This window comes from Rattus rattus, chromosome 1 (assembly GCF_011064425.1).
Source record: "Rattus rattus isolate New Zealand chromosome 1, Rrattus_CSIRO_v1, whole genome shotgun sequence".
Taxonomy (NCBI): Eukaryota; Metazoa; Chordata; class Mammalia; order Rodentia; family Muridae; genus Rattus; species Rattus rattus.
In genome coordinates, this window is record NC_046154.1 from 172,076,040 (window position 1) to 172,090,151 (window position 14,112).

The 14,112-nt window shown below is 45.1% G+C and overlaps 1 protein-coding gene across 1 annotated transcript in view; it reads right to left on the minus strand.

Moving 5' to 3' along the window:
* Cfap54 (cilia and flagella associated protein 54) overlaps positions 1-14,112 on the minus strand; it is a 276,477-nt gene that overhangs the window by 211,272 nt on the left and 51,093 nt on the right. Inside the window, exon 20 of the mRNA XM_032911469.1 lies at positions 5,016-5,192. Within this exon, the coding sequence (XP_032767360.1) occupies positions 5,016-5,192 (177 nt within the window). The remainder of the gene's footprint in view (positions 1-5,015; positions 5,193-14,112) is intronic.

Here is a 14,112-nt window from a genome sequence, read left to right on the forward strand (position 1 = left end):
GTCTGGCTTTTTCTTATACATTCGAGACTGGAACCCAGATCATATGCTTAGCAAGCACTTTTATCCACTGAGCCATTTCCCACCCCCACCCCCAGGCCCGCGTTATTGCCTTCTCTAATCACTATTAATTGAGCAGTTCTTTTGTGCTGAGTGACATTAGTAAGCTGTAGTGTACTTTCCTCTTTATTGGCATATATTCCTTATACATAGCTAGGGGTCTCATAAGGACATTTTTGGACAAGTGCATCAGGTACTTTGACTGTGTTCACACTTTCCTTCCTCCCCTTTTACTACTCTCATTCATTCTCTCAGTCTCCCCTCTGCTTCCATGACCTTTACTCGTGCCTAATTTAACTCATCTACATAAAAGCTGGAATCTGAGAATGGGAAACTCACTCAATGTCTGTCTGTCTAAGTCTGATTCATTTTGCTTACTATGATGATCTCCGCCATTTTCCTAAAGAACAACATGGTTCGTTCTTTTTATGGCTGAGTGAAACTTCATCACATATGTCTTCTATGCTTTCTTCACCCATTGTCTGTTGATGGACACCTAGGCAGGTTCAAAAATCAGCTACTGTGGATATGGCTGAAAACACAGGTGTGTAAACACAGATTGCTCTCTGGTATCCTCCTGCTACAAACCCAGGAGGGAGGGGTAAAACTTGGTCATACGGTAGCAATATTTTTGTTTCTGGGGAGTCTTGACCCTAATTTCCACCACTGAGAGGAATAAGAACTATTTCTATTTCCACCAGCAGTGTATAAGTGATCCCTTCTCCTGCATCCTCCCCAGCACTTGTTTTTATTTGTTTTCTCATGACTGGGACAAGGCAGGATCTCAATGTTGCTTTAGGTGGCTTGCCCAAGTGGCTAAGAGTAGTGAACGTTTTTCATATGATTATTGGCTTGCTTTCCCTTCATTCTTTGACAGCTGTCTGTCTATTTCTAGAGTCACCAGCATTTGTGAGCATCCTGGTATGGATGCTGGGAACAAAGCCCTCTGCAAGAGGCGGTAAGTGTTCGTAGCTGCTGTGCTATCTCTCCAGGCCCAAACTTAGTCTTCTAAGCCCTTTATATAATCTAAACATTAAGCCTCTGTCAGTGCCATGACTAATGAGGACTTCTCTCAGTCTATAAACTACCTTGTCACCAGACTGCTTCTTTGGCTCTAAACAGTTTTGTAATGTCATGCAATCTCATTTGTCAAATCTTGCTTTTTTTCCCCCCCCTGAGCCATCCCAATCCTTTTTTTACAAAGTTTCCTTCAGATATAGACTGTGCCTGAATCTTGAGGTGCTCCCTCCCCCCCACCCCCGTGGCAAATTCAGAGCTTCAGGTATCATAAAATCTTTGACTTATTTTGAATTGATTTCTTACAGCAAGAGGTAAGACTCTGATCTCATCTTTCTCCATGCAGACGGATGCCCAGTCCTGCCTGCACGATTTGCTTACAGAGACTGTATCCTCTCCCGTGTGTTTTAGTCATCATTGCCAAAGACCACACAGCTAAGATTCACTATATTCCTTTGAGATGGAACTGCTACCGTCTCGGGGAACCAAGATGCAGAAAGACCAAAGCATTTTAACTCAGAGCAAACAGACACAGATGTTAATGCCAAAGACAGATTCATCTTGAGGGACTCAAATGAGAGTGGATGGGAACAGGGATTAGCATTAAAAGATGTTCACGTGACATAGACTCATGAGGAAACCAACAGGGTGTGGGAGAGAGGTGAGGCGCTAAGACACAGACAACCTTTACACCAGAAGGGCACAGTATGTGCAAGAAAGCCTGAAGAAAATTCACTGACTCACTCGAGACCTGGGGTCTAATCTTCATGAGTGGGTCTCAACCCGATCCTACTCTGGACTGTTTGTTTGTTTGTTAGTTTGTGAGACAGGGTTTCTCTATGTAGCCCTTGCTGTCTTGGAACTTACTCTGTAGATCAGGCTGGCCCCAAACTTATGAGAGATCTTCCTGCCTCTGCCTCTTGAGTGCTGGGATTAAAGGTATCAGCCACCGATACTCAGCTTCTAGGTCACTTTTTTTAAATAGTTTGTACAGAATAAAATACTCTCTAAAATGACCAATAGCCAAGCCACCCAAGGCTCCTGGTTTCAACAAGTGAGGCTTTCTGGTACAAATGTCAAATCCTTTGTGCGCCAGAGAAAGCCTCTCAGGTGATTATGATATAGTGACTAATTAAGAGTGCCAACCGACAGGAGCAGAATGGAGTTAGGGGAGAGAGAAAGAAGAGAGCCGAGGAGCTGGAGGTTAGAGGACGACAAGGGTAAAGGTCAAATGAAACAAAAGGAAACACGAACTCGGAAATAATGGGCTTACCATCCCTCAATTGCCCACAAAAAAGAGTACACTTTCCGTGGGGGTGGAGGTGGGGGTGGGGGCTGCCGGGTGCAGAAAGACTGTGTTGTGTGACAGATTGTTACTGCTCTAAATTATACCGCACAAGCCAAGAGCAAATTCTCTCTAAAAGCATTATTACAAGCAGATTTTATATTTTTATTTTGCTCCCAGTCTGTGTAACACAAAGAGGCAATGTGTAATTAGAATCTACATAAGAATAGAGACGGTGTGAACAAATCACTAACTTTGGAAATAAGATTTTATAGACAATGTAAGTAACGTTAGCATTTGCAACTATAGAAACAGATTTTAATCAAGTGATGGCTTAGGAGAAGGCTTCATGGAGACAAAAGATGGCCAAACCAGCAAACCAGAAAATTTACATAAGCCCACAGCACCACCTAGTGGTAACAGAGGAAGCAGCGGGCAAACCTTCCTGAACCAACTCTCCTAATGAGTAATTTACATACGTTATTATATACATGCCACTGAACAGCACCAGAGCTACAAGTCAAATATGAGGCACTGATGTCTTCCTAGGTTCACACAGCATACAATAAAACCGTCACTAAATAGTAATACTGAAAAAAATTAATGTTTGGGTTAAATCAACATATTTGAAAACACTAAATGACACAGCTCTCGTTCTGTACTAATTTCTTACTCCTAGCACAGGTTCCCAAAATCTCCAACATTAAACTTGTCCTAAAATGATGTTCTCACAGCAGCACAGCCATGAGAGATGAATGCTATTGCTACTCCAGTCTTAAAGAACGAAATAACAAAAACTGTTCTCAAGGAAGTCCACGCCCACCCCTCGGAAGTCCACACCCATTGATCTAAAGGCCAAGCCATCCATCCATCTAAAGATCACTCAAGAATGAGCCACATTTCACCCATGTTTAACTTTGTGCCTGTAAACCCTGAAAACTTAAAAAAGACAAAAAAAAAAAAAAAAAAGAAAAGAAAAAAGAAAAGAACTCATTGTATTGAATTAACAAAAAATATCACAAAACAATGTGATCAGGTCTATAGCTCCAGTAATTATTTTGATAAATTATATTGCATGTGCTTAATAAAAGCAGGAGAAAGTCATCAGATAATATGTTGGTAATGTTATATATTAGTTCAGTCTCTCTTTTTTCAAACAGGCTCTCCTGCTGGCCTCGAGCTTGCTGTAAAAGCAAGGGATGACCACAAACTGATCCCCCCCCTCTCCAAAGTGCTGAGATTAAAAGGCAAGAGGCACCACACAAGTCTGTGTGGCTATAGGGACAGGACAAGGACTTTATCGGTGGCAAAGCTCCCTACTAATCTCAGCCCTGGCTTGCTTCCTTTTTCACATCTTCAAACTGGGTTTGGCTTCCTAGGCTACCTTAACAGGCTTGCTCCCAGCCTTGCAGCTCCTTTTTCTCCCTGAGGCTACCAGGCAGAAGAGACCAGCCTGCCACCCCTGCCCCACATCCCTGGCCCAAGGAAATGTGTACAAGGCCTCTGGGCTTTGAATGAGAATAAACAGTTCTCTGCCCCAAATGCTGGGAAGGAGGCTTTCAGAGAGGCCTTCCAGAAGAGACTGCTCTCTAACAGGAGAAAACACGGAGGCCATTTGGTGCGGGCTCCCGGAGGCAGCGCAGATCTTCCCCGGTTGCTGCCAGCAGAGCCGTGGGCAGCACCCCTTGATTTTTTTTTTCTGCCTGCAAACCTGCCTGGTGAACTCAAGACACAGGCCCACAGGAACAGCTTCATGTAGAGGGACAAAACTTGACTCTGTCCCCCATAACTGGCTGAAGAAAACAGTAAAACAGGTCTACAGCACTCCGACACAGGCTTAACACACAGGCTTATAGACAGTCTCTGTGTTAGAAAAAAGCCCTAAAGATAATCAAAGATAGGAATGAAACCAAGTGATTCAACATCAAGAGGACCTAAAAAGAAAAGCAAGATCTAGTTTCAAAATCATTTAAAATATAAACAACCTGAAGAATTCCAGGAAAACGTTTTCTTGTTAGGAAAACACATGAAATAACCCATATAGAAACCAAAAGGTTTTCCCATTTGGAAGGCCGAGTTCCATAGAAATCATTGACTCAACTGGGACTCAGGGATGGGAAAAAAGGACTCGTCCCTAATAAATATAGAAGAAGTGAAGACTCCAGAAAGACATTTTACAAAATCTGTCAAAACTTGTTTCCCATAGTGACCTGCAGAAAAGACCTCGACCTTCAAATTCCATATCCTATAAAGCAGACCTATGTCTCCAGTTCTGGCTCTCAGAGATCCTGGACTGATGTCATACAGACCTCCTTCAGTGTCTGCTTCTTACCATAGATGGAGAAACCAAGCCATGACAAAACCAAATCTCTATCTTTCTACAAATGCAGTGTCATTGTGACAAAGACATGCAGAGAGAACTGGGTTTTTTTTTTTCCCTCTTGTTTCTCCTTCCCAAGTGTTTGACACATCCTTAGAAGACAACTCATAAAGGGAAAATATCGTGAATAAATTAAGTGTGGATAAGACATGAAAATACCACTCTGGTGTTCGGTGCTTATAAATAAGATTATTTGGAAACAATCGTAAGAAGGGTCATTGTAGTCACAAGAGCACTTAGGCGTGGCATGGGCCAGCACACAGGAGAGCGCCTTACCTTAACATCGGAGATGAATGGTGCAGGTTTCAGAGTCACAGAGCAGTGAGTTCGGGCCAGCAGGATGGGTGGGGGAGGGACCCTGCTCCTCTTTACTTTTGTACTCTCCAGGTACTTCTGATAGGAATACAGGGCATTTTGTTCTGCCTCGACCTTCTCAATTAAAGCATACGCTTCCTGTAACGAAGTGTGAAAATAGAAAAGATATCTCGGGAGCTCCTCTGTATTTGCAGAACTCTCCTGTGGTGAACATTCTCTTTCTCTATACCAGTTCTTGAATCCCAGAGGCATACGTACACATGTCGATATGGAGCACAGCCCGGTTTTTGTAGGACTATAAAAACAGACTACTAAATAAGCCTCTTTCAGTGGAAACAGAAAACCATCAACGTGATTATGTCAAAAGAACAAATGCAATTAGATGCCATATATTCATTAAATGGAGACATTTTTTGCCATTTAAATCCAATCCCACTAAAATCAGGATAGCTCCCCTCATACTTTATTAGTTCTTGAAGCTCTAGCCAGAGCAATCAAAAAAGTCAAGGGATAACACAGACTCAAAAATATCATTTGCAGATGATATGATAGTATATTTATTGATCCCAAAAAGTTCCACCAGCTACTAAAAAGCTGATAAACAACTTCAGCCCACCTAAACACAAGCTTGGAAGCACACCCGACCCAAATAATATAAAATCTACTCTCAAGAAGTAAGACTATCGATACGTGTGGTGTGTGAAAGGCGTGTCATTGGGAGTTTATATCAAGATGTCACTTCTGTGATTCTGCTATAGAGACGATACCTAACCGTCAGAGCTGAACCATATTTATAGTCAGATAAGCTGCATCCGCAGAGCTTTGCAAGCTTCCTAACAGTACTAATAACACTAGTTAAAACAATAATAGTAATATTTTAGTCTCGACTATTATCGGCAGACCAAATGTACTTGTCTTTACTTTTGTAAGATATCGAAACAGGGTAGAGAGGGGGTTTGGCAGTTCATTCTTCCAGAGGTCCCAAGTGTCTTCCCAACACCCATGTACTGGCTCACAGCCTCCTGGGAACCCCAGTTCCAGGAGATCCGATGGTCTCTCTAGCCGCTGTGTGCACCAAACATACACATGGTGCACGTGTTTACATCCAGGCAAACACTCACACACCTAAAATAAAAATCATAACTATTTTTAAAGGTGTTTGAGCATCTTAAACATCTATTACTAATTTTCAAAAACCCAATAGACCAGGGGGAAAATGTTAGTATCCTTAAAATGCTAAGCTCAGTTAATAGACAAAGTATTAACATAGCATTCTTGGTGCTTATAATGAACCACTAAAGAAGTTTCCCGGGAAGCCAGAAAGGAGATGGAGAGCTACCCCTCCCTTGCTTTTCAGAAGCTCTGCCCTGTAGACAGATGCAACAGAGTATCTCCTACGACTAATGTCTGTTTACCAAACCTCAGGCGTTCCCATTCTGCTACAGAGAGCCTGTGTTGTTTCTCCTCGGAGGGGCTTGAGGAAGATGTAGCGTTTGAAAGATTCGCATTTGGAGCTCACTGGATTTCAAGCTCACTAAAGAGAAGACTGGACACTGAGTGATGTTTATATCCTTGGGATGGGTGGGGGAGGGACTTCCCTTTCTTTTGACTCTCTGAAAAATACATCCTCTAAGATCTCCTGAAGGCAAACTTCACTCTTTTTTTTTTTTTTTTGTAAGTGTCGAATGGAGCACAGCCGGTTTTTGTAGGATAAAACGACTATCTTCTGGACTGAATCAACCCATATACCTACCTCTCTATTTATGCTTTGCTTAAACCTCTAAGACCATCCACTTCCGTGTATCCCTCCCTTCCCAGAAACATCACAGCTTCTTGGCTGGCCCGAGACCTACTGGCACATCATCTCCACTGACATCTCTGTGACAGCCCTGGGCTCTCTGCACCCCTTCCCACTCATCTTTGCTAATCTCGTGGGTATCGATGTACATTATCTGTGGACCCGAATGTCCGAGCTTTGTTCTGAACTCCTTGGTGATGGGAACAGCTCTTTATCTATCCCCTTGGATAGATAGTCATTTGTATTCTAAGAAGATGTAAAGATCACACCAAGCCACTGATGGTTCACCACTTCTGGACATCCTCTAAAATCTCCTGAAGGGCAAACTTCATTTTTTTTTTTTTTTTTTTTGTAAGTAGTGAGCAATACACTTTAAACTCTAAGACCATCCACTAGTGTTGAAACATCACAGGGCTCTGACTGGACAGCCTTGACCAACTTTAAGAGAGATTTCTGAACTCAGATTCTTTATCTATCCTTGGAGGCCCAGCTTACAAAATGACCATTTAAACAGAGGCATCAGTGTTTCAGCTCACCCAAAAAAGTCAGTGAAAAGAAAAGTGTGAAAACCAAAGTCCTAGATTTGGGTTAAATAAGTTCTATAAGAGAACTCAAGGCAGACTCTAGTGCCTGTTAAAGATAAAGGCCCAACTTAGTAAGGCTAATCTTGCAGCTGCTAGGAGAGTTCATTCAGGAGAAAGTATCTGGGGATGGTTCAAGATCTTCAACCACGCAGGAGGAAATAGTATGGGGGGTGGGGTCAAAAAGCAAAAATTCACAAAAGCAGCTGTATTCAATTTTGAAAGGGTGTTTCTAGAGTTATCTAGAACAGTGCTTTATCAAACCAAGGTCTCACAACTGCAAAACCGGGACAACCGTTCCCCCTCTTAGTTCACTTTCCCAGACATGTCTTGTGATGACATCACTTGGAAATTAGAAGGGCTTATCACACCTAAAAGGGAGAGATGACCCTTTCACCGACTAAGGACAAAGGTTAGCCAGGATGATCAATGCAAAGTGACCTCCTTGGCGGTGCAGCGAGGCTACAATCATGCTCGCCATGGCCATCTGAGCAGAAGTCTGCTGCGTGAACTGAGGCCCGATGGTTTCTGTTTGAATACAGATGCCTATACTTCCCATGAGAGAATATGAGACCTGCCTCTCTTCAGAAGTTTGCCAGTGCTTATGAAGACAGGCTGACATTAAATCCATTTGTCACGCGCCTGACACCCACGGTGCATCGGAACACTAATGGGAGGATGTAATGCAATCTTGAGGGCATGATTAAGATGCGCGTAAACAACTATCACAGAGGCGCTGATGGAGTGCCACAATCGCTATAGTCTCAGAGCCCCTCCCCGGGGTGAGGCTGGGTCCCCAGCGTGAGAGTATGCACCTCAGAAGGAGATGAGAAGTAGCTTAAGTCATCCCCAGAGAGACCCGGCCAGGACCGTGGCTGAGAATAAACGACGTGCTTTCCGAGATAAATCAAGGGGAGGCGTGGGGCACGACGCCTTGTCTCGTGAAGATGAACGCGGCCGAAGCTCAGAGGACAGCCCTAACCGAGTGCTACAGGGTGCTGCGAGCGAAGGGCAGGGGAACAGTGACAGCCATTACAGTAGCAGTGGCCAGCAGGTAACAGAAGCTAAGAATGGGTTTCAACGATGTGTTTGCTTTTGTTTTGTGTGCATTGGCACTTTGCCTGCATGTATGCCTGTGTGAGGATGCTGGATCCTGCCCTCCACCCCACCCCACCCCACCCCCACCCCGTGCCCCGGGAGCTGAAGTAACACACAGTGGTGAGTGCCACAGGGCCCTTGGAGCCCATCCTAGGTTCTCTGGAAGAACAAGTCAGCCATCTCTCCAGGCCCAGTTTTGTTTTGTTTTGTTTTTAAGAAATTTATGTGCACCATTTTGTCAAGTCTTCCTAAGAACCTCCCTCTAATAGACGAATATTTCAAGACTTAAGAGGACATCGAGAACACACAACGTAGAGCTAACCGGCAGCAGAACCAGAACCGGACCCCAGCTCCTATACTTCATGCTCCTATGCCCAAATGCAAAGCTAAGCCAAACCAACAGCCTTGGGAAGACAAACCAGATAAAGCTCACTGCACTTGACCTTTGGGAAAATCTCTACCACATAACCATGCCAAAACCTGCTGTTAATGCTTGAAACCCAGGGCTCAGACCATGACCTCATTAGATGGGGGGTCAGGATCAGAAAGATCTCTGCTCTTCCACAAGGAAGACTAGTATAGAACAGACGGAAAGAACTGAGAGGGTCTCAGAGGGGAGAAAGAAACAGGTCACACTTCCCTCGATGAAAACAAATAGGATGGGGTTGACTGAAATTCCATAAATAAGAAAAAGAAATAAACTCAGTGCCAGTTCGGTTCACAGGATAGAGTTATAGGCATAGATTCTGTAAATATTAAAACTAGGACGTATTAGAACTTCCAGTGGTTTCTTTCTTAGCTCTGCTTCCAAAATGGGACTACACAACGACACTCTGTACCAATAGTAAAAATGAATCTGCTAGGTTTTAGGGCTCGAGGTCCTGCGTCTGCTCTGCCACTTGGGGAGGCAGGATGCGGGGAAATTACCATGTTTACCCTATGTCATTGCCAGGGGGGTGCTGGGCAATGGGGAAGCCACGAGACACCGTTCCAGGGGTGGGGAAGCACAGTCTGAGGCAAGGAATATCCAGAGCTGGCTTAGGGGTCCCCGGGCCTGAGATGAGGCTGGGGGCCATCTGGTTCTCAGGCTCTAGGACAACTAGGTGCCTCGGGATGCCACAGAACTGAGAACAGAGTATGGGCCAACGGGCTGGGTCTGGCCTGGGACTTGTGTGTGGGGGCGGGGGCCGGGGTGGGGTGGGGTTGAGCTCCGGCTGGTCCCTCAGGTAGAGTCCTTGGCTTGATGACAGCAGTCAGCTTGAGTTTGGCTCGGTCGTGGCTGGGAGCGCAGAGGGGTCTTCTACAGGGATTATACAGCAGCTGTATGGGTGAAGGTCTTCTCTGCTGCTCCCCAAGGTGGATCCCAAAGAAAAGAGACAATCCGTGGTTTTTAAGGCATTTATTGTCACGGCTGTCAAGGCGGAAAGTGGATGTGTAGAACCACACCCCACTTCTCAGGGTAGGCCTGAGATCAAATACCTATTACAAGGAGTGTCTGAGAAAGGAAGCTTACTGGCTGAGCCCTTCAGGTCTTTAGATACCTCATTATAATGGAGATCTGCCTTGAGCCTATGTGACCACAGGTCAGTCCTCTACCTGTGACAGGAGCTTAGTATCCGGGAACAGACGCAACTCCCAGCGTCCCTTCAGGGTCTCTGGGGTTTCTAGCCTTAGCTCAGCGGGAACCGGGCTGCCTTTCACGGTCCCACACTAGGCCGTAATGCTCCTCTGCTTAGAGTCAGGATACCAACACCAGGACTTGGCACTGTTGACTTTATCTCGCTGCAGGGTCACTTTGGCTCCAGCAGATGTTATTACGAAAAACCCAGATGCAACACTTGGATTTCTTTGCAACAGAAGCTTCTGGGAAAATGAAGTGTGGATCAGCGGCACTGAGGATTCCCAGAACAGGGTCATAGTCTTCTCATCAGCACACAGATAGGTTGCCAAGTTCCATTTCCTTACACGGAGCACAGAGAGACCCCTTTTCCTCAGCAAGGGGTTGCTTCTGGGGTATGTATACTAAAGTTACAGTGTTTTCCTGTCGCTACAGAAGGTTCGGCTTCCAAGGAGGGAGAAGTCAATAGGCCCCTTTCGCATCTTTATGTGTAGTGAGGAGGAGGTAGTTCCTCCTCCTGTGATATTTGGATGCAAGAAACATCAAAAACCTACCCTGAAAACACTTAGGAGCGTCTCTGCTCTCTTCCAGTGAGAAATGCCATCTGCTAAGACACTGAAACTGAAAGGTCATCTGGTAGCCGCCTCAGTGAACTAAATGTCTAACATAAGCCACAGGGCGGCTGTTCAACTCAAAGGGAGAAAGGCACCCAGCAGGGGTACTACGTGCCGTCCCTTACAACAGAGGCGTGGCTTACTGTACAAAACCAAGACAGATCGAGACCGCCAAATAGCAAGGCTGGAGAACGGGATGAAGACATTCATCTAAACAAGGAGAACCAAAAAGCCTTCATCCCATTTGGGAAGCTAACATCAAAAGTCTGTCCTTTGTCTGTGACCACAAATTGGTCCGCTTTTAATTGGTTTGGAACCACAGACACTTGATAAGATTATATGGATCCACAAGGGCAGAAAACTTCTGAAAAACCAAAACAAAGTGTGAATTATTTACGCGTTCCTCAGAGACTCAAGCTTTTTCATACCTTTTTTATGGTATCAGGTGACACATCAACTACTGGTTTGGGGACAATTTTATTACAAGACCATGATAAGGAAAAATATTTTGTGATATTCCTCAGCAGAGAATGATTGCCAAGGGAAAGAAGTTTATTTATCTTCTTTAAGGAAAGAAAGTTTGACAATTATTTGAATCGTAACGTCGCTGTTAAGGAGAGTGCCCCGAGGAGCCATCGTGGCACCGCAGTCCTTGGATGAGAACTGCCACTGAGGAGCAGTGGTGGCTCCCAAAGACGCAGGACCTCACATAAATATTCAGCAGGCTCCCAGCTGGCAGAAACCCCGTGTCGAGTATCCCTCATAAAGAGCAGAGCCTCTAAATGCCTCTCTCTCGTGGAGATATCTTATGAGAACATTACACTCATAATTTTTCTGGAGTTCAAACAGTCCTAGGAGATAGAAAGACCTGGAAACTTATCCTTGCTTCTCCACCATCTTCCTCCCAAACCTGGGTGGGAAGGAGACAAATAACAAGGAAATGGCGTGTTCTGGAAGTAGAAAGGAAACCGCAAAGGTTTCCTTCTCCCCGGGCTCCACAAGCATGTGGGATTGGTCCTGAGAGCAACATTTTTTTTTTTAAGAAACTATGTTTTATTCTCCATAGAAATGGGGACCAGAGTGCCAATGTCCTCTAAGCGGGCTGGCAGTCACAAAGCATCTGCTGAGAAGACAGGTCTAAACTCACCCAATTCTGCCACCAATCCCCATCCCCAACTCAAATGCTGGAAATCCAAAAGTTCTTCCCAAATCCTGATGGGACGGACTCGCCCACTTTGGACAATGATGGCATCTGTCAAGCCCGCTGTTCGAGAGCTCTCCTGCATTCCCATCCTTCCACCAAAGCCCCTCCTCCTTCCCCATCTCATCTACACCCCTCGGCATGAGTGACACACAAAAGGACCAGGCTCAGCCGCAGCTCCTGGGTCCTTAGGCTCTACACACATCCTGTCCGTCCGGATGGAGTGTTCTTTCTCTCCACAGTCCCCCTCATCGATGGCTATTCAGCGTCCTTCAAGTGTTCAGCCTTAGTCTATGTCCAAGTTTCCAGAATCCTACTTGCTAACCTCAAATGCATCCCTCCAGCTTTCTCAGACACTGAATTTCTGGTCTCTGACAGGCTTTTATGGTTTTTCTGTAACAATAAAGTCTTCACCTTGATGCCTTATTCCCTTCCCTATTCAATCTGAACTTTTTTTTTCATACAGAAAAAAATTAAGTTCTTACCTGTAATAACAAAGAGACAGAGAGCTGCAGGTTCAGGAAAGAGCTGACTTCATGATCAGTCTTCATGATAAGCTTTCTTAGGTGAGAAAGCCCCGCAACCACGGGTGAAAAGGGAAGCTAAGAACAGGCCCTGAGGCATTAGACATTAACCTGGGACAGTTTATCATTCCAGAGACAACATGGTGGATCCTTAAAGGGAGAGAGGACCTTCCCTTTATAAACCTGGAGAGGAACGCCATTACGAGAGACAGCTTAAAGTGGGAGAACAGAAAGAAAACAGCTGTTATGTACAACATGATAAGGGAGCTTAAAGAAAAGAAGAAGCCTTCTTTAAAGAAAAGAGAGAAGTCCCCTGAGCAAACGAGAGATGTGATTTCCACATATTTTCAGAGGGCGGCATAAAATTCCACACCACCTGATTGGGATTTAATCCATAGAAGCCTAAACACCAAGAAGCCCCGACAGCCCAACCTGTGTGTTCTAACTTCCACGGCAAGGGCCTGTTGGCATCAGCCTGGCCTGATGTCCGAGATACTGGGGCAGCTAGGAAGTCTGTGATCTAACCACATCAGTCATTCAAAAAGATTAATGACCCCGATCTTCACTGTGACAAATACTCTGCTGTCACTGGTACTAAACAGGTCTCACCGGGATAGATCTGACCAATATGAAGAAGGATCTTCTAAAGATCCACACTCCCCACCCTCGGGGAGAGTCGCGCCTATCATCAGGTTCCCTAGTCCCAATTCCTCTCCTCTTCCCCTTCTCATCCCAACTATTCCCCGCTCTCCTGCTGGTGGAAACCCTTGCTTCCTGTTTTATCAAATTATTGAGGCAAGACAGCATCAACTTACCCCCTCCTTCCACACCAACGAGCTTCTTACATCTGCATCTATCCGCCATTCCTTCCTTTCTTCCTCAAAGGACAACGTACCTACCTTGCAGCCCACCCCTGCTCTATTCTTTCTTTCTCCTTCCCTTCCCTGTCCTGGAGCATTCTCTTCTCTCTTCCATTTCTCTCTTGGTTCTGTCTGTTGATCCTTAATGCACTCATATACTACATATGTGTGTTCTGTCCTCCTTAACACGCTCACCTGCTACATATATGTGTTCTATCCTTAACCCCTTGTGACTGACCTGGCTTAGGATCTAGCCTATTCTTGTCTTATTAGCCAAGTTACTTGTAGCACTGCTTTCTGTTTTAATGTAATATTCACTCTATCAGGATAGGAAATATCTCCCAAAGTTCCATGTGTTAGGTCAACGGCCTCGGCACTGAAAGGCAGTAGGGCTTTAATCTGTGGGACCTAGTGGGATGTGATGCTCTGGGGGCGTGCTTTTAAAGGGGAGGCTGAGATCCCACCTCTCCACGTCCTAGCTCCATGGAGTGAATGGGTTCCCCGAGAGCAGATACTTTCACCGTATCTCCTGTATCACCAGAGACCCAAAAGCAAAGGGACTAAGTGACCGGGGACTGGAATCCCTAATCTGTGAGGCAGATAAACAATGACTCCTTTTAGGATGCGTATCTGTACACCTTTTCTCGAAGCACTGGGAAGCCGACAAACACAGACAGTGCAACTCAACTTTTATGGGTCACACGCAGGGCAAATATGAAGACCTCGTACTGTGCAATCCAACTGCCATCAAGTTCTACTGAAAG